This window comes from Neophocaena asiaeorientalis, unplaced genomic scaffold (genome assembly GCF_003031525.2).
Source record: "Neophocaena asiaeorientalis asiaeorientalis breed wild unplaced genomic scaffold, Neophocaena_asiaeorientalis_V1.1 scaffold478, whole genome shotgun sequence".
In the NCBI taxonomy this organism is placed as follows: domain Eukaryota; kingdom Metazoa; phylum Chordata; class Mammalia; order Artiodactyla; family Phocoenidae; genus Neophocaena; species Neophocaena asiaeorientalis.
The window spans coordinates 1,949,182-1,969,636 of NW_020173200.1; the positions used below are offsets into that span (position 1 = coordinate 1,949,182).

A 20,455-nucleotide genomic window follows, 5' to 3' on the forward strand; every position below is an offset into this window, starting at 1 on the left:
AGAGGAGCTTTTTCACTCAGCATAATACCCTTGAGCTCCATGCAAGTTATTTCATGTATCAATACTTTATTCCATTTTTGCTGAGTAGAATTCCATGGTAAGGATGTACCGTGATTTGTTTAACCATCTACCTCTTGTGGGATATTTGATTTTTTTTCCCCCAGTTTTGGGCTATTACGAATAAAACTGCTATGAACAATTATGTACTGGCTTTTAGGATGACATGTTTTCATTTCTCTGGGGTAAATGCCCAGGAATACTATTGCTGGATCATATATTACAAGTGTGTTTATTTAGTTTTTTAAGAAACTACCAAGCTGTTTTCCATTCCTACCAGCAATGCATGAGAGATCCAGTTTCTCTGCATCATTGCCAGCATTTGGTATTATCACTATTTTTTATTTTAGCTGTTCTAATAGGTGTATAGTGACATCTCGTCATAGTCTTAATTCACATTTCCCTAATGGCTAATAATGTTGAACATCTTTTCATCTGCTTATTTTCCATTTGTATAACTTCTCCAGTGAAATGTCTCTGTGTCTTTTGCCCACTTTCTAGTTGGATTATCGAGTTCTTTTACTGCTGAGTTTTGAGAGTTTTTATATAGTGTACATAATAATTGACTCTAAAGATTCCAAATCCACAGAGAACATATATATAGTCTTATTCTTTTATTCATTCCCAGAAGCCCATGAGGGTTCTTGTCTCATGTCTTTTCTGAGATAGAGTCTTCCTCCCCAGGAGGCTGTACCCAGGCTGGCCTGGAGGGAGGGCTTGCACAACAGCTGGCTCAGTCCTGCTCTCCACGGCCTGTGAAAGCCTCCTGTCCATGCTCTGTCTCCTCAGATGTCGCTCACCTTTGATGACCAGTTCCTGCTGAGCGTCGCCGAGGATGGCTGCCTGTTCACCTGGAAGGTCTTTGATAAGGATGGTCCGGGAATCAAGCGAGAGAGGGAGGTGGGCTTTGCTGAAGAGGTGCTGGTTACCAAGACGGACATGGAAGAGAAGGTAAGAATTGGATCTAGTGAAGAGGGACATGGAAATTCCGTACCAGGCTGCATCCAAAGTCCTGGGACCGGCATAGAGCCCTTCTCTAGCCCGGCTTCCCCTGTGCGCAGCACAGACCCCCACAGCTCCCTGTACATGCTCGCCCACACCACCACCACTGCATTCTGTGTCCTCCCCACCCCACCTGTCCTTCTGCCACGTGATCGTCTTGACTTACGCTGAGCTCTACTTCTAGCCTATGACCTATCTTTCCTCTCCCACTCTTTGAGGGCAGGAACCACGACATATAATTCGCTTGTATGACCAGCAGTTTCCAGCTCGTGCAAGGCATAAATAAATATTTACATAAATATTTCCAATAAATATTTACAAAATTAAAGTGACAAACTTGTATATTCCAGTTGTATCTGTGAAACTTAATAACTGCTGGTATCTGGAAACTTCTTTAAAAAGAAAACAAAGATATTTATAAAACAGTCCTGAAACCCACTTCTCTCAATAATAAAACAATAACAGTAATAATAACCAATCACGAACTTTTTTTTAGGTTAGCCACGAAGCAGACACTGTGATAATTACTTTATAAGTATTTTCTCATTTAAATCTCCCAATATCTCTATGGAGAAGATACTGTTGTTTTCCCCACGTTTCAAAAAATGGTTTTGGAGAGGTTGGGTGACGTGTCCAAAGTCTCTGAGCTAATTAGGTGTAGGCCCAGAGTTCCAATCCAGACCTCATCTGGAGCGTGCTCTCCTAATCGTGACCTCAGAGCACCTTCCCTCCTGTTGATGCAGCTAACAGTCCGTTAAGATGTGTCTTGAGCGCTCTGAGTGCTGCGCTCCCCGAGGGAGAAACCGACTGGGTGGTAACCTCACGGGGCTCACAGAGGGTGCACAGCTGCGAGCTCACTGCTGTTCATCCAGAGTTTAAAGTGCCTTCATTGAGTACCTACTGTTTGCTGGTCACTGTGGATGCATGTGGGAGAAGACAGGATGGGCCCTGTGATCAGGAAACTCACAGTCAAGTGAAGGACAGAGGGGTTTCCCTGGTGGCGTAGTGGTTGAGGGTCCGCCTGCCGATGCAGGGGACACGGGTTCGTGCCCCGGTCCGGGAAGATCCCACATGCCGCAGAGCGGCTGGGACCGTGAGCCATGGCCGCTGAGCCTGCGCGTCCGGAGCCTGTGCTCCGCAGCGGGAGAGGCCACGACAGTGAGAGGCCCGCGTACCGCCAAACAAAACAAAACAAAACAAAACAAAACTCCAAGTGAGGGGCAGAGACAAGCGAAGCCAACAGGACCACAATGGCCCCAGAGCAGGATGACAGGCCCCTGGCGATTGCTGGAGAGCCCTCCTAGAGCTCCCTGGAACTTTCTGCAGGAAAGGGAAGTGGGAGGAAAGGCTGAGGGAGAGGCTGTGAGAGTTAGGAGTCTGACCTGCAGGCAAATGTGTCTCCTCCTCTTCCTTCTTCTCTATTTTCTCTCTTGTTCCCCAAGGAGAGGGGAAGACACCAAGTAGGAGACACCAGGCTGCACCAAAAGCCTGAGGTGTCTGGGCTGACTCCTGACCTCAGCCCCCAGCCCCCAGCTAGGCCTGACAGCACGGCTGCCAAGCTGGAAGTGACTAGTGTATGTTCCGCTCACTTCTTGAAATTCCCTTCTCTCTCGGGCTCCAGGAGACCACACCACATCATTACCTGTGTGCCTCTCGGACTGTTCCTCCCCAGCTCCCTTCCTGGCTCTTCCTTCAACTGGCCTTAAAAGCCACATTGCCCAGAATTCCCAGCTCCCTCTTTTTCTTTACATTCTACGTAACTATCATGATTTACCCACTCATTCAGTCATTCATTTATTCATGCACCTAACTAGTATTTGCAGAAAGATGTGCTATGTACCAGACACTGTACTAGGTCTGGGATTACAGAAATGAAAGACATTGATGGTCCTGGAGCTTATATCACGGGAAGAAGTATAGGTAAAATTTTAAAAGGGAACCAAGTGTGTAATGAGTGTTATGAAGAAACTGTGCTGTGGGAACACAGGGAAGGGACCCTGACCCAGGCCAGCTGGTGCCAGGGGAAGTGAGCCTTGAATGGAGCCTCCAGAACAAGTTGCAAAGGGCCTTCCACCCCGAGGAATGAGTGTGTGCAAACGGATGAGGGGGGATGCTCTGGGGAGGATGCTCCTAGCTGGTGGGGCTGGAGAGTAGAGGGGGTGCCGGAGAGAAGCATTGGAGGTGAAACAGAGAGATAGTGAGGGGCATTTTACACCATGTTTTAGACTTTGGAAATGCTTCCTAAGGCCCCACTGATGATCTAAGTCAGGGGATGACTCAGTAGATTTGTGTCTGAAGAGACTGCTCTGTAGCAGCAATGTGGAGAAGGATGGAGAAGGGCAATGAGCAGGTGCCTCCAATGCAACCTGTCAGAACCAGGTCATTCCCACCAAAATGTGTCCCACTCGTCCGCGGCGGGCTCCCAGGGCCGTGTATTCATCTGATACATATTTGTTTAGTGCCGGTCCTGTGCTGGGCTCCCAGGATAAAGCAGTGAAGCAAGACAGGCCAATGCAACCCTCAGGGAATTGTCTGGGCCAGGGAGACGGTCTCCATCCACAGTCCTCTCACTTCACCCCACAACCCATCAGGCACCACGTTCCCTAAAACCTCTTTCTCTGGGATCTTTCCCTTCTGCTCTGCTCCCCACCTCTGGTCAGGCCCTTACCGTCCCCCACCTGAGCTATGCAGACCCCCCAACCAATGCATCTGCCTTCAGTCCTTCTCTACCCTAGCCTGTGTGCACACTCCCTGGCTTTGGGCACTTGTAACAATTGGTAATGTTAAGTCTCCTTGGCTGTCTCAGTAGACTGTAAGCTCCTTGGGGTCAGGAGTCATGATTCAACACATATTTTTCGAGCGCCTACTCTGTGTCAGGCACCGTTCTAAGTACTTGGGGTACATCAGCATACAAAACCAACAAAGATCTCAGCCTTCTTGGAGATTAAATTCTAGTGGGGGATGAAAACAGAAGACCCTAAAATAATAAGTAACATTTAAAAGTGCCAAGATTTAAGGGAATAATAAAAAAGTAGAGCAGAGTAAGGGGGTGGGGGGAGTCAGAGGTGCCGGGAATGGGAAGGGGAAGGAAGCAGGATTAAGTCCTGTGGTCTGTGTAGACCTCACTGAGGTGACATCTAAGCATAGCTGAAGGAGATGTGCGTTATTAGCACACTGCCTGTGGCACAGTGGAGCTCACTGATTACACGTTTTGAGGGTAGAGGAAGAAGCTCATACTTCTCCTAGTGTCTGGTCTGTGTGTCTTGTGCAGAAAGATGACACATGCGTTGGAGGCTGAGCGGAGCTGTAGGTCTCAGAGAGCTCAAGGCCACGGGTTTAAACAGTCTGATTCACCCGCACTGTGATTGTTGTTGATTCTGTGTCCTTCTCCCAAAGGTTCAGATTATGTTGGAGCTGAAGACTCGTGTGGAAGAATTAAAAATGGAGAATGCGTATCAACTTCGACTAAAGGATATGAACTATTCTGAGAAGGTTAAGGAACTAACAGACAAGTTCCTCCAGGAAATGGAGTCCTTGGAAATGAAAAACCAGGTCTGTTGAACCAACAACGGTGAATAACAAGAAATGTCCTGCTCACTCGCGGTCAAACAATAAGACGTATGATAATGTGCGATTTTAAAGCATAGTTGATAACATCAGAAATGCTTACAACAAAGTGCTAAGTGGGAAAAAAAAGCAGAATATAGAGCTCTCTATAGTGAATGCTATTAATGATGTAAAATAAATACACACAGAACAATTTTTAAGAGAATAGCTAGCAGTGTGATTATCTCTGGAAGTTGGGATTGTGGATAGTTTAAGTTTGGTTCTTTATGCTTTTCTATAATTTCCAAATTCTCCACCATGAGAATATATTACCTTTGTGGTCAAGAGAAACTTATTTAAAAGCAAAAGGAAAAGTAACAAGAAAAATAAAGTATGGAAAGAGAAGAGCTAGCAGGATATTGACCTCAGAATTGTCAGTAGGTTAAGTAAAATTAGTCTAAATTGGCTTCCCTGGTGGCGCAGTGGTTGAGAATCCACCTGCCAATGCAGGGGACACGCGTTTGAGTCCTGGTCCGGGAAGATCCCACATGCCTCGGAGCAACTAAGCCTTTGCACCACAACTACTGAGCCTGCGCTCTAGAGCCCGCAGGCCACAGCTACGGAGCCCGCATGCCACAACTACTGAAGCCTGTGTGCCTAGAGCCCGTGCTCTGCAACAAAGAGAAGCCACCACAATGAGAAGCCCATGCACCACAAAGAGTAACCCCCACTCGTTGCAACTAGAGAAAGCCCGTGCGCAGCAACGAAGACCCAACGCAGCCAAAAAATAAAATAATTATTAATTTAAAAAATACATAGTCTAAATGGCCTTCCTGTAGTTAAAGATGGTCCAGGACTCTCCCAGAATGATTTCTCTGTTCTGTACAAATCTGCCTGGCCCTTCACCAGAACAGCCAGTTTTTTGCTCAAGTGATATTTGTTCTTTTATGTTATCTCCATGGGTCTAAAAACACCCTGGCAGTTAATTTTATTATTTCATTCATTTAATCAACAAACATTGGTGCCTTCTGTAATCTGAGCACAAAGTTAGATACCTCCCCTTCCTGCAAGGAGCTTTCCTGCTCCATTAAAGAAAACACTTTCTTAGAAGCTGATACATTAACATAGCCAAGGATTTCCTTGAGAGCAATGTGCTGACAACAGAGAATTCAAATCAATCCTTACCTTTTCCACCCAGAAATCCATTTGGTGCATGTCCAAAACTGAACTCATCATTGACAAGATTCATTTCGTAGAAGGATATAAATAGAGATAGTATAGAACTTTCAGAGCAGAATATAATGCAAATAAAAGTGATAGCTTGCATGTTGATTGTAGAACAGTGCTTGGTGCAAAGTAAGGGCTTGGGAAATGTTTGTGAGTGAAGGAGGCTCTCACTTGTACAATTGGTGCTTCTCATGGTGGTGCTTTCAGCAGATGTGTAGAAATGAGAGCATTTTACTCTGTGTCTTAGGTTTTAAGAGCAGAAAAAGAAAAGCAGGATGCACTCCATCGTGAACGCATGGAAGACCTCCTGGAAAAACAGAGCCAGGAACTGCAGGACTTGGGTGAGGCCGTCAGTGGAGGCCACTGGGCAGAGGGCAGTTGACTGGGAGCAAAGTCTGAGAGTCCTCCAGATTCAGCAGAAGCCCCAGTCTATAAACAGCCTACATTTATCCCCTGGAACTCACCATGGTTTTTGCTCCTGTGTATTTACTCATTGATTAAACACAAATTAAACACCTACTGCATGCCAGTAGGAGATAGGAAAAGTGTGGGTTTGGAGCCTGATAGGCTGCCTTGGGTCCCATATTCACCTGGACTTGCTGGGTGCTCTAGGGAATCACCTAAGCTCACCAAGCCTCAGTTTACTGTCCCATAAAATGGGGGTACTAGTACCCGTTTTGCACACTCAGGGCATTCTTCTTGGCCCTGAACCCCCAAATACCCTTCTGCACTTTCCTGGAAACCTTTCTGCCTAGACGGTGAAGGGAGGAAATCGGGCTGCCAGACAAGACGATGGCGTGGGGGGCCCGTGAGGAAGACAGGTGTGCATTTGTATCTCGCCTGTGGAGGCAGAAGCTCTAGCTGGTGCTGGAAGGGGGCCCAAGGCTGGAAAAGCACCCAAGGCTCCCCTGGGTGTCCCTGAGGCTGATGCTACTGTCCCTCCTGAAATAACCTTCCTTGCTTCTCTCCAGAATGTTGCAACAACCAAAAGTTGCTTCTAGAATATGAGAAGTACCAGGAGTTGCAGCTCAAGTCCCAGAGGATGCAGGAAGAGTATGAGAAACAGCTTCGGGATAACGATGAGACCAAGAGCCAGGCCCTGGAGGAGCTGACTGAGTTTTACGAGACCAAACTGCAGGAGAAAACCACCCTCCTGGAAGAGGTACTCACAGGAAGCCAAGCTGTGTCTCCCTGTCACGGTGCCATCCTGCAGACCTGGCCTGGGAACAGCCCAGAGAGCTGTGGGAAGCCTCACTTGACCTCCATTTCCTTCCCCACCTTCCTTTCCAAGTGTGTTTCGTTTGGCCTTGTTTCGTGCTGTTTATATGTTTGTTTCCCTGGCGGCCAAGGGACTCCCTGAGCTGGGAGGTGCTCAGCTTTTGAAACTAAAGTTCCTTGGATAGACTAAGTTCATAACTATTGTTCTCTCCTAACTGTACCTTCGAGCCTTAAGCACTGGGGAGAGCTTTCTATAAGAAGCCTCTAGAACTGTAGAGGAACAGGGACCTGAACCATGGGAAAGGTGGTTGCCTGAAACCCCTTCGTAACTTCTTATGTCTTGCAAGACATTGTAAGCCAGTGAAATCATTCCTGCGCTGACTCAACAAACACAGACAGTGTCTTATTGGTTTACCAGCCTGAGTGCTGGGTGGTGAAGCAAAGTGAAACATAGGGTCAGGTTCTCAGTGGATGAGAAAGGCGGTCACACAGGCTGATATTCATCAAGGTGTAGACGGGACAGTGGGGAATGCAGACACAGAGCACCCACCCTGGCCTGCAAGGTCTGGAAAGGCTGGCAGGAGCTACCGAGATCCAGGAGGCTTGGAAGCTGGAATTAACCAGGAGACTGGGAAATGCAGGAGGTTAAGAACATACAGGCAGGGCAAAGTCATCGAATATTCAAGCAGTTGGGTTGCCAAAGTATCTCGTTTCCCAAGATGAAGGGAAAATGAGAGAGGCCAGATGGTGTCCTTTTTGGCACGAAATTCTGACAGACGTTGTTGCTGACAGTGAGAGGGAAGGAGAGTCACGAAAGTATGGAGTGATTTTTGAAGGGAATGAGGAAGGGAGTGACTAAGAAGGGGACGGGCAGGTCTGTAGCTGAAGGCCCAGCTGAGGTCTGAGAGGCGAATTCTGGCGGCGTTCACCCACCAGGCTGTGCGCTTTTCCACAGCAGGGCTCAGCAAATAGGTGTGTGAGAGAGGAAGGCCTGGAGCCGCCCTGAGCCAGAGCTGGGGCTTCTCTGGGTGGTGAAAATAAAGGTTGGCTGGTGACCTGCCACGGGGTCCAGGCCAGAGAGGGTCAGTAAGGCACCAAGAGTCAGTGGAGGAATCGTGACCAGGCGAGGGGACGTGATGAGGTTGAGAGCTGTGATGGCACACCTGGGATCCAACAGAGAAGTCACTTGTGCTCAGCGAGCAGGCCCTGTATTTTAAGACTTCAGAGGCGGCACCATTCCAGGGGGTGGACCTGAGAGTGGGTGCGGGAAGATAAGGGTCAAAGCACCAGGAGACGTTCTAGGATCCTCTGTAACCAGCCTGGTGATGGCAGGGAAGATGGTGAGTTGACATCCAGAAGTCTTCGGTGAACAGGGAGGGTGACCAGGCAGTGGGGGATATATAGGTGGTGAGAAGTAAAGTGGAGGTCCCGCAGACCTGGCAGAGGTTGAGCTCCGATAGCAGAGGGGGAGCTAAGAGATTCCACCCCCACCTGAGCCCAGCCTGCTTCCAGTTCCACGGTGTGAGGAATGTTCCTTCACTGCCCTGCCCACCTCCGCAGCCCCATTTCCAGCTGCCCCTGTCCAGTGATGTGGAGCCTCTGGGAGTTTCCTGCACAATCTCTGAGCCCCTGCTCAGGGTGATGCCTCTTCATCTAGGCACTTGTTTGCCCCCTCAGGGACTCAGGACAAGAGCTAACTCCTTGACGATTCCTCCCTAACCCTTCCCTCCCACAGGGCTAAGCATCCCTCCTCTGCGTTCTCAGGACCCCCGGGCCCCTTTCGCCCATGTGGCTTACACAGCAACATCGTGGTTTGCTGGGCTCTGATTTTAGGGTGAATGGATCGATCCTCGCAGAGGGGAGAGAGGCCAGCCTTCCTCCCACAGTGATGACAAGGCTTTTCTTCTTTTGAGTCAGTAAGATTTCAACTCAGAACATTCCTAGGGAGATTCCTCCCAAGTGCCATCTTACTACTGGCTGGGCTGCTTCTACTTTTTAGCAACATCTCCCAGACCAAGAGCAGGGGCTTGCGGGCCCCTCTAGGCTGCAATCAGAGCCGCCCTGGCCAGGATTCTGTCCAGCAAGGGTCTGGTGACGTGATGGGCAAAGAGAAGCCTTTCTCAGGAGGCCATTGAGCCCAGTTTTAAAACCACCTTGTCTCACTCAACCTCCAAAACACTCAGTCCAGGGATGGTACGTGCAGCCTGGGAGAATACCAGGGTCAGTGTGAGAAGAAAGACATTGACTCTACCGTGATCTAAATGTCCACCCTTGGGCAGCAGTGAGCAAGGAGGAGCCCTACCCCAGTCACTCCCCAAACTCCACCAGGCAGAGCTCGTTTTCCTAGCATCTGGGCTCTAGGCTTTTCCTCATTCAGCACCGACATGTACCAGATATGTGCTGGGTGTTCACTGCAGTGGGTGGAGATGTGGCCCTGCCGTCAAGGAGCCTCCGTGTCAAACAGGCATTTACAATATAATGTAAAGTGATGGGGGACGTACAATGTTCACACGGGAAATGATAGCTGAACCAAGAGCGGGAGGAAGAATAAGAGAGAGCCACGGGAAGACGCTGGAGTCAGAGGGACAGCAGGTATCAAGGCTCAGCAGCTGAGGACCTTGCACACTGGGGGATCTGAAGTTAGTTCACACTGGAGAGAGCTTGGGGTGGGAGTGACGGCAGAGGCCAGGGAGATGCACCAGAACTGCCTCCTGAGACCCTGTGGACCCATTTCAAGAGTCTGGACTCTACCATGAGGACAAGGGTGAGCCAGAGAAGGCTTGCAAGTGGGGGTTGGCATGACCAGCTGTGTGGTTTAGAAAGCTCCCCTCGACTAGAGAATGAGATCCGACTGGAGGGAAGCATAACCAGAGGCAGGAGGCTGGCTAGGAGGCTGACAACAGTCCAGGCAAGAGATGACAGGGGCCTGGGCAGTGGCAGAGGCATAAAGTGGATGGATTCAAGAGGTGAAAAGGACGGGATTGGTTGGATTAAGGAGGGGGAGGGTGGAATTAGAGCTTCACTCATTCATTCAGATATTTATTGAGTACCTACTGTGTGTCAGTGTGCGTTGTACACTGGGAACTCCTGGTGGGCGTGATAGACTGGGTTTTTACCCTCGAGGAGCTTACATCTAATGGGAGAGACAATCAAGTAATTCCACAAATAAATATAAAGTTACAAGCGTCACAAGTTTAGTGAGGGAAGGATAGAAGGGGGCTGGTGTCAGTATGAAGAAGACCAGAGGTGGAACAGGGTTGGGGGATGTTGGTGGGACAGTGGTTGAAGTGATAGAGCCCAAGGCCTGATCTGGTAGGGAAACAGAAGGACAGAAAGAAAGTGGAAGGGTCAAGGGACCCATGGCCTTGGTTTCCACTGCTGTACTAACACTCGGTCTCCCATCCCCATGATAGGCCTTGTACGTTCACCTCGTCCCAGGCCCTCTGAGCACAAGGGTGCCGCGTGTCCCCTCTGCCCTGGGCACACACTCTCCCTCTCTCCGAGCCAGGCCCAGGAGGATATCAGGCAGCAGCTGCGCGAGTTTGAAGAGACCAAGAAGCAGATTGAAGAAGACGAAGACCGTGAGATCCAAGATATCAAAACCAAGTATGAGAAGAAGCTTCGGGATGAAAAGGAATCAAACCTGCGGCTCAAAGGAGAAACGGGCATCATGAGGAAGAAGGTACCGGGCTGTTCCCGAGAGGCCTGGGGGCAGACCAGGGCCCACTACAGAGAAAGCACGGGGTGGGTAGATGGACACGGAGCCGGCTGATGGCGGCTCTGCCCCGGGATGACCTGGCAAGATCCCATCTGAACGTCCTCATCTCCAGCAAACGGGTTAGGAAAACAGCACTGGCTGGTGTGAGGGTTCCCCCTGCCCAGACAGGCAGACAGATCCTTACCACATCGTCTGATGGGGTAACCATCGGGGCTCCCCCTCCTCTTTCCTGTTTGCAGGGACGGTGAGGTTCACCATGACACTGGTGGACACCCTGGGCTTTCATTTATTGGCAAGTGGGATTTCGAGTTTTCAGAGCTAAACATTTAATAGTGGACATGCAGTCTTTGGAGGTGAGATAGATAAAGTCTTCACCTGGAGGTGTCCTCAGGCTCTCAGTGCAGGGATTCAGGGGAGCTCCTGCTCAGACTCTGTGGGCGGGAGAAAGATTGGGAGTACAGGATGCTTAGGTTATAAGGCAGGGGAGATGTTTGTAGTCACTGATGGCTGAGTGAGGAGGCATTCAATTCATAGATCCTTATAGAACTGCCAGTTGCCCCGAAACGTTTAACCTTAGAGAAGCCAAGTTCAAAGCAAGCTCATGTTCTTTCCTATTAGAAATCACACTACTAGTCAATCCAGGGGACAATCACATCTTCCCTTCTTGGACATGACTGAGATGGCTCATCACTTAGGGCCCAACCTCTGCAACCTCGATGGGGCATGGATCCCAGCCTTTCAGGGTCAGTGTGGTCATGGAAAACTCTGCATCTGCTGGGAGAACTGGTCTCTCTGGAGCCTCTTAAGGCAGACAGTCCTTCTTCACATAAGGGGATGGGACTGGATCTTGTGGGACAGAATTGTCCCCTGGGAAATTCCTGACTGTCCCAAATTCTGATGGGGAGCTCTTAAAGTCTACAGGCAGTCAGGAGGAATGGAGATGAGTTCACAGGCTCTGGTGGTCTCTGTCGTTGCTGTTTGTTCCTCTAGTTCAGCAGCCTGCAGAAAGAGATTGAAGAGCGAACCAACGACACTGAGATTCTGAAGGGAGAACAGGTGAAGCTGCAAGTAGTCATCAAGTCCCTGGAGAAGGACATCCTGGGTCTCAAGCAGGAGATCCAGGAAAGAGACGAGACGATTCAGGATAAGGTAAAGGCATATCCTGTGTCCCGCCTCAACTCCCGCCTAGACAGACCCAGGCAATGAGGACACAGCTCAAGAGACAGGGTCCCTGCCTTCCTGGAACCCATTTATTGAACTTGATGGAGGGGGGCGGGGTGAAGGACCTACTGTGTGCTTGGCACTGGGCTAACTGCTGTAAACACATACCATTCAATTCCCCCAACGACCCCAGGGACCATGAGCCACCCAGTTGTTTAGCTCAGGAAACTGGTTCCGAGGGGTAAGTATCTTGTTCATAGATGACGGACTTGGGGTAACAACCTGAGTGCTGACTGCCAGGCCCCTGCTCACCACTGCGCCAGGCATCCCAGGGTGACTATCCCATGGACTGGGGGCAGCTCACTCACCCCATCGCCCATGTGGTCCCCCTGGTCAGAGAGGAACTCCCCCGTGGTTGGCCCTGTAACCACTGGATACCCCAGAAAGTGGTATCATTTTTCTGGATGGCTTTCTCACAAAACACTAAAGCAAACACATCACATTTTGTAAGGCACACCACCTCCGTATCCAAAATCTCATATCCCCCTCCTGAGCAAATCCAGGCTCCGTGCCCTCCTCTCCAGCCCCTCTGCCATTGCTGCCTTAGTTGGACACAACTCCTGGGTGGTTGAGAACGCAGGTTTCAGCCTAGTGAGCTAGGTGCCAGGGCAGCCTCTGCAATTGGCCACAGGACCTCAGGCAACTGATCCAAGCCTTGTTTCCCCACCTGTGGATGCGGCCCTCAGGGGCTCTGATGAGGATGAAATGAGACAGTGCACACATATCATTTCTGCAAGTGAGCGTTTGCATTTGTATCTGGGCATTTTTTAGGGAGGAGTCAAAGCTCTCCACAGAGTCTCAAAGGGTTTTTTTTTTTAATTTAAATTTTATTGGAGTAGAGTTGATTTACAAAGCTGTATTAGTTTCAGGTGTACAGCAAAGTGAATCACTTATACATATACCTATACCCACTCTTTTTTAGATTCTTTTCCCATATAGGTCACTACAGAGTATTGAGTGGAGTTCCCTGTGCTATACAGTAGGTCCTTATTAGTTATCTATTTTATATATAGTAGTGTGTTTATGTCAACCCCAATCTCCCAATTTACTGCTCCCCCCAACTCAAAGTGGGTTTTTGACAAGAAAGAGGTTAAGACCTCTAGAAAATTGCACCAGCCTCCTAACGGGTCTAACGGCCTTCCTTCCCACTTCCCATCCGGGCTCCCTGCCACCACACTCTGTAATTATTGTCACTCTTCCACTTAAAATTCTTTCACACGTCCCAACTGCCTGTGGCAAGGGGCAGCAAAATTTTTCTTTCTATAAAGGGCAAGGTAGTAAATATTTTCAAGCAGTGTGGTCTCTGCCACAGTTGCTCAGTTCTGCCACAGTAGCATAAAATCAACCATAGACAAGACATCGATGAATGGGCTTGGCTACATTCCAGCCAAACTTTATGAAAACATGGGCTTCCCTAGTGGCGCAGTGGTTAAGAATCTGCCTGCCAATGCAGGGGACACGGATCCAAGGCATGGGCCGGGAAGATCCCACATGCCGTGGAGCAACTAAGCCCGTGAGCCACAACTACTGAGCCCGCGTGCCACAACTACTGAAGCCCGTGCACCTAGAGCCCGTGCTCCGCAACAAGAGAAGCCACCGCAATGAGAAGCCCGCCCACCACAACGAAGAGTAACCCCTGCTCGCTGCAACTAGAGAACAGCCCGCGCGCAGCAACAAAGACCCAACGCAGCGAAAATAAATAATTTTTTTTAAGTATAAAAAAAAAACTTTATGAGAACAGGCGGCAGGTCAGATTTGGCCCAAGTGCTATAGCTTACCAACTCCTGGCCTCCGGGATAAATTCTCAACTCTTTAACCCAACATGGAAGACCCTTGCCTCTCTCCCCTCCTCCCCTCCAGGCTCACCTTTCACTGTCCCCATGAACCACCACCCTGACTCACACAAGTTGTTCTCAGCACCCTCAATACACACCACGCCTTCCACGTGCCTCCCTCTCCCACAATACCTGTCACAGTGTAGGTTTACATTTGTTGACACATCTGCTTTCCCAGCTAGTGTGTTTCCCTGTAAGGGTAGGGACCGTGGCGTATTTCTATTTGGAATCTCCGACCTTGGCAAAAGATCTTTGTGCAGTAAATGTGTGATAATGGATAGACCTACATTCCAACTACAATTGCCTTGCAACAAATTACCCCAAAACGTAGTGGTGAAAAACAACTGTTTTATTATGCTTGCAGATTTTGTGGGTCTGGAATTTGGACAGGGTACAACGGGATGGCTTGTCTGTGTCCCCGATGTCTGGGTCCTAGTGGGGCCTCAGTTGGGTGACTCCCGCAGCAGGGGGCTGGAAGAACAGCCTCCAAGGTGGCTTCTTCATCCCCATGTCCAGCCCCTTGACCAGCATGGCTGGGAGGCTGAGTTTAGCTGGGACTGTTGACAGAGCACCAAACATGCTCTCCAGCCTGGAGGTCTCAGTGTAGGAGGACTTTTCACGTAGCAGATGGCCTCCCAGAGCACGTGTTCCAAGAGAACCAGGTGGAATCTGCTCGGCCTTTTCCAAGCTAGCCTGGGAAGCTATGCAGCATCACTTGAGTTTCATTCGTTGGATACAAGCAAACCGTAAGTCCAGCCAGATGCAAGGGGAGGGAGTTAGACGCCACCTCCTGATGGAGAAGCACAAGAAGCACGCTCTTCTCTTGTAGAAGAGCATGTACGACAGGAGATGCTGCCCAGGTGAGCTTTGGAAAACACAGTTGACCAAAACCTATGTCTGAATGGGTGAGTGAATGAATGTAGTCCTGGCACAGAAGCCAAGAAGTCAAGGGTTCCCTCTGGTGGGGGATCTGGCCTTTGTGTCCCCAGCAAGGGGAGCAGTCTGTGGCTTCCTCAATCAGGAGGTCACAGGATCTGTGCACTTTGCCTAAAGGGATTCCGCGCCAGGGCCTCCTGGTAGCTCTCTCAACTTCTCTCTCCTCTCACGCACAGGAGAAGCGAATCTATGATCTGAAAAAGAAAAATCAAGAACTAGAGAAATTCAAGTTTGTGCTTGACTACAAAATAAAGGAGCTGAAGAAGCAAATAGAACCTCGAGAGAATGAGATCAAGGTGATGAAGGAACAGATTCAAAAGGTGAGAAGCCATCTGGACCCCCCGCCTCCTTCCCAACCATTCCTGGCTGGCCAGGAGGGAATGAAAGAAAGCTCTCCTGGGACGTCCCTGGCGGTCCAGTGGTTAAGACTCCCATGCTTCCACTGCAGGGGGTGTGGGTTTGATCCTTGGTCAGGGAACTGAGATCCCGTATGCCGTTCAACACAGCAAAAAAAAAATTTTTTTTAAAGAAAAGAAAAAAGAAAGGAAGCTCTCCTTGCAGCCCCTCCCTGCTCCCAAGGTGTGGGCCGCGTCCACTCCGCAGAAGAAGCCACGGGAAGGCCCGACGGGGGTTCGGTGGTGCAAAAGCAAAGTGCTTTGGGATTTGGCTTCCCCCGGGGCCTTGGGGTGGGCTTTGGACCTATTTGGACCACGGTTGCTGCGCCTTCAGCCACCAGGGGGCGATGTGTACTCAGCCACCAGCCTGTCCACCAGAAAGTACACCCCCTCCGGATTCAACACTTTTTTCTCAGACTAAACATGTTGGTGGGGGCCCTGTACAAGGCCATGGTGTTTGGACTTTGTCTGATAAGGAGTGTAGGAAGTCATCCTAGGCTCTTGAGCAGGAGAGTGGCAAAATTAAGAGTGTGTTCTGGGAAGCAAACAGGATGGAGGCAGAGAGGAGAGAGATCAGCAGCAAGGGACGAGGGCTTCTGAGAGCCCAGTGGGGTACAAATGTTCCCCTTTGGCCTCTCTGCCCAGTACACAGGGCATTTCCTTATGACGTGTTTACCTGTCAGCCTCCCCACACTGGGCAGTGAGCAGCTGACAGTGGGGTCCATGGTTCATCTAAACGAGGGTGGTCCTGACCTCCCCCTCGTCCAGTTTCCCCATTTCTCAGTCAGTGGCACCACGATCCACCCAGGTGCTTGGCGTAGACGTGTGGAAGCCATCTCGGTTCTTCCCTTCTCTTAACTCTTATATCCAAGTCACCGATGCCTATCTGATCTATTTCCAAACGATATCTCAGATCCAACCCTCCTTGCCCTCTGCTGCCATCACTCCAGTCCGAGCCTACATCATCTCTCTTCTGGTCCTGACTCCAGCCTCCAGTCTGGTCTCCACATAGAGACCACAGCAAACCCCCAGTGGTATCTCCTCCCACCTAGGATGAAGCCCAGACTCCTACAGAGGCCCTGCGTGATCCCACCTCAACCAGCCTCTCTAGCCATATCTCCAGGCTCCTTTCCCGGCTCCAGCCTGCAGGCTTTCTCACAGTTCCAAGGACAAGCACCTTCGCAGCACTGTTCCCCCCGCCCAGAAGGCTCTCAGATCTTCACACGACTGGCTTCTTTGCGTCTTTCACGTCTCAGCTCATGTGTCACCTCTCCAAGGAGGTCTTCCCTGCCACCCTATCCAAAATAGCCTCCTACTCCCCCTCCATCTTCTCTAACTGTGCTGAGCAAAGCTAAAAGGGTAGCAGGGTGTACCGATGGCCCAACTAGAATTGGCTCCACAAGGGCTGTCGTGGACAAAAGCAAAGCCTTTTCTCCAGGAGGCCCAGAAAAGAGGCCACGTGGTGGGATCAGTCCAGGGCTGGGACATCCAGAGAGGATATGTCCTGTGACGATGACTTTCTCCCTGGCCTCTGGGATAAGGAAGGATGTTCCCAGCTGACCACAGAGCTGCCTCCTCTGGCCCTCCTGCCATTCTTGAGTGACCTCGGGGCCCAAGAATGGCAGCCTGAGAAGATGAGAAAGAGCAGGGGCCCTACCTGCCTGGGAAGCGGATGCGCCGCAGGCCCCTGGCAGTCACGGCCTCACTTCTCCCACCTCATCTGACATGTTTGTCAACTGCACTTAAGGTTGGGTTGGCTGCCTTCCACTGCAACACACCTGAGAGATTATTCACGTTCCCTTCAGTAACTGGACCAACCACGGCTTTGATCCTCAGCAGGGAATACGCCACCCCCTTGGGAACGAGTCAAACAGGACCCCTCCTGCCCCACCCCAGGTGCCAGTTGCTGCCAGGGCTGATGTCTGGGCCCAGTTCCTTCCCCAGGGGCCTGTGACCTGGTGGCTTCCCTCTGTGGGTCAGACACATTAGGCCCACCTGCTGTGGACCTCCTGTGAAGTTCCTTTCCCTGCAAGAAGGAAGCCGCAAGCCCTTGGCTCCTTTGTAGAACTGAGACATCCGTGCCTGAAAACAGAAAACTTCCCTGACTCAAGTGCCTCCCCTCACAGACACTCTTCCAGCTTCTCTTTGATGAAACGTGACTATCTCCTTCCTAGGGCAGGAGTTTCCAGAACCTCATCATTTTACTTCACACTCTTTTATTTCCTCATCTAGTGCAGGTTTTCTCCGCCTCGGCACTTTGGGGTGGATAATTCCTTGTTAGGGGGCAGTCCTGTACATTGTGGGATATTTAGCAGCATCCCTGGTCTCCACCCACCAGAGGTAGAGACAATCCTCCCCCAGGGGTTTGTCCTCCCCCTCCCCCAGATATGACAACCAAAAATGTCTCTAGATGTTGCCACATGTCCCCTGGTGGGGCGGGGGTCAAGATGCCTCTCCCCAGCCCCCGCTCCCCACTAAGAATCTCTGAATGTGATGAGTACCACCTGGACGAGTAGACGGAATTTCCACTCCAGGAAAAGGATGCTTGTTCCCATTCACTGGCTAGTCTCCTGGCTGACCAGCCAGCTACTCAAATTTGACATATTTCTATGTCAATCCTTCTATGAAATAGATTCTTTTTACTCTCAGCATGGTTTGAGGCTTTGCTCATATCATCCTCCTTTCTAACCTAACCTGGTCATTGCTGACTTTAAGATTGTAGGGAAAGAGGCACAGCCAGTTGCAAGCACCCAGGCCTTGGAGAAGCTCCTTTCTCTCTTGCAGCGGCCGTTTCCTTTGTCTGGGGCACCAGCATCTCACATGGGCCACAGCGGCAGCCTCCTGACCAGGCTACCTGGCTCCAGTCTTACTCTCTCCGGTACAGCCTCTGCATCAGGCCTTCTAATGTGCAAATCAGATCATGCCACTCCTTGGGTAAGACCTGCCAGTGGCTCCCTGAACTTTCAGGATAAGGGCCAAACTTCTGACCTATTTAAACTTCTGGGCAGGGTAAAGGCTGAGCTTCACACCATTCGAGCCTCAGCCCCAGGGTCCTGCGTGACCCAGCTCAGCTGACCTCTCTAGCTCCTCTCCCACTTCCTCACACGCACGCCTCCAAGGTCCAGGGGTGGCTGGACCACTTGCTGCCTGCAGAGATGTGCCAGGCTGCCCATGCCTCTGGTCCTTTCTGCGCATGGCTGCTTTCTCTGCCTGAGATTCTCCTTCCCAACTTGTCCTTAAACCCTATGCCTCCTACAAAACCCGACTGAGCATCCCTTCCCTAGGTGCCACCCCTCAGCTCCACTGGGCACACACAGGGGCCTTTCCGCCCTGACTGCTGATGGTGTTGATCCTACTGCACGTGAACTTCTCATTTACTTCCCTCTAATCCCTCTAGACCTGGGGCTTCAGCCTGCCCGTCCTTTCTAAGGGATACATTCTTTCGTTAGCTGTGTAAACATCCACACTTGCTCTGTGTCCTCTACCAGGTGGCTCCACATAGCTCTGCCAACATTGCATGTTTATCTTATCATTCTTCCAGGGGCAGGTTGTTTCAGGCTCTCCTCCCTTCCCTCAGTCTTGCTTCCCTTGGCCTTCTATACCTGTGATGCATTCATTTATTCATATGAATAATTATTGAGAGCCGCTTTTATGCCAGGCGTTGGGTCAAAGGGCTACTCTGTTCGTACAAAATGCTTCCAGTAATTAGGCTAACATTCTTCCAAACGCTGCCCCTTCCTGTCCAGGATACGGCTCCCTAGGGCCTCCTGGTACCTGAGAAGCTGGCCGGGAGCCTTGAAATCTGGCCTAAGGGCCTGCGTTAAGCTAGAGGGGCTACTCCATCCAGCCAGGAAAAAACCCCGTGAACTCCCCATCCCCCTCAAAATAGTCAGCAAACCTCTCTATCCACCAGATCCACCAGATCTGGCGTGTCAGTCAGACTGCACTCCTTTGCTTTTGGCAGGAGTTAAATCAAAGGCGAGCTCACCTACAGCTGATCTCATTCTAATCAGAAACTCTGATTGTTACTCACATGTCCTTGGTTGATACCCACGTAACAATGAATAAAGAGTCAGAAGCTCATGGGTAGCTTCTTTTTTTTTTTCTTTTGAAGATGAGGCCCTCTGAAGTTGTACTTTTCAGACCTTTTCAACAGAATGATGAGGCAAAGATTCCTTCTCAGCCTCCTCTTTTCTGTTTTATGCCTTAGACTGGGGACACCTACATGCTGGTCCCTCAAAGCTTTCTGCTTGAGGGTCGGCCCTGATGGTTTGTGGCCCCAGAGGGTCAAGATTCACTCACACAACTTCACAAAGTAGAACGAGGAAGCTTGCTTTTCTGCAGAACCTTGCCTCAGGTTACAGGTTCCAGTCAATTTATAAGGAATTCAAGAAAAGAAGGAAGGAACAGGAAAACTAAGGGCAAAAAATTCATAGCCGGGCTATAGAAACACACGATCTGGGTTAACATATCAGCCAAGGGGTGGGGAGCTTTGGGGACGGCGAGGCATAAGAAGAAATGTTCCTTCCAGTGTGGGAACTAGAAGGGAAGTGCCCTGGTAGCAGGGGAAACATTCCCACTAAAAGACTTCAGTTCTCAAATATAATTTTCATTCTCTGACTTTCTTCATTGAGGTACCATTGGTTTATAATGTTATGTAAGTTTCATGTGTGTAGCATTGTATTTCTTTTGTTGTTGTTGTTCTTTTATTTGTTTATTTGTTTATTTTTTACTACTTTATTGGAGTATAATTGCTTTACAATGGTGTGTTAGTTTCTGCTTCATAACAAAGTGAATCAGTTATACATATACATATGTTCCCATATGTCTTCCCTCTTGCGTCTCCCTCCCTCCCACCCAACAGCATTATACTTCTACTTCCAGCGTGTACAGTTTCCATTCGTCGCCGTACAGTTTCTCCCCTTTACCCATGTTGCCCTTGCCCCGCCCTTTTCCCTCTGGTAGCCACTACTCTGTTCTCTGTATCTATGTGCTTGGTTTGTTTGGTTTGTTCATTTATTCTGTTTGTTTTTTGTTGTTTTTTTAATTGAAGTACAGTTAATTTACAATGTTGTGTTAGTTTCAAGTGTACCGCAAAGTGATTCAGTTATACATATAACTTTCAGGTTGTTTTCCATTATAGCTTATTATAAGATATTGAATATAGTTCCCTGTGCTATCCTTATTTACCTGTTTTATATATAGTAGTGTGTAGATGTTAATCCCAAACTCCTAATTTATCTCCCCCCACTCCACCCCCTCTATCTCCTTTGGTAACCATAAGTTTGTTTTCTATGTCT

At 49.7% G+C, this 20,455-nt stretch overlaps 1 protein-coding gene across 1 annotated transcript in view; it reads left to right on the forward strand.

Moving 5' to 3' along the window:
* Window positions 1–20,455, forward strand: part of CFAP57 (cilia and flagella associated protein 57) — a 74,987-nt gene that overhangs the window by 37,222 nt on the left and 17,310 nt on the right. The window contains exons 11-17 of the mRNA XM_024744751.1: window positions 847–1,008; window positions 4,456–4,611; window positions 6,080–6,173; window positions 6,804–6,994; window positions 10,559–10,732; window positions 11,759–11,917; window positions 14,937–15,080. Of these exons, the coding sequence (XP_024600519.1) occupies window positions 847–1,008; window positions 4,456–4,611; window positions 6,080–6,173; window positions 6,804–6,994; window positions 10,559–10,732; window positions 11,759–11,917; window positions 14,937–15,080 (1,080 nt within the window). The remainder of the gene's footprint in view (window positions 1–846; window positions 1,009–4,455; window positions 4,612–6,079; window positions 6,174–6,803; window positions 6,995–10,558; window positions 10,733–11,758; window positions 11,918–14,936; window positions 15,081–20,455) is intronic.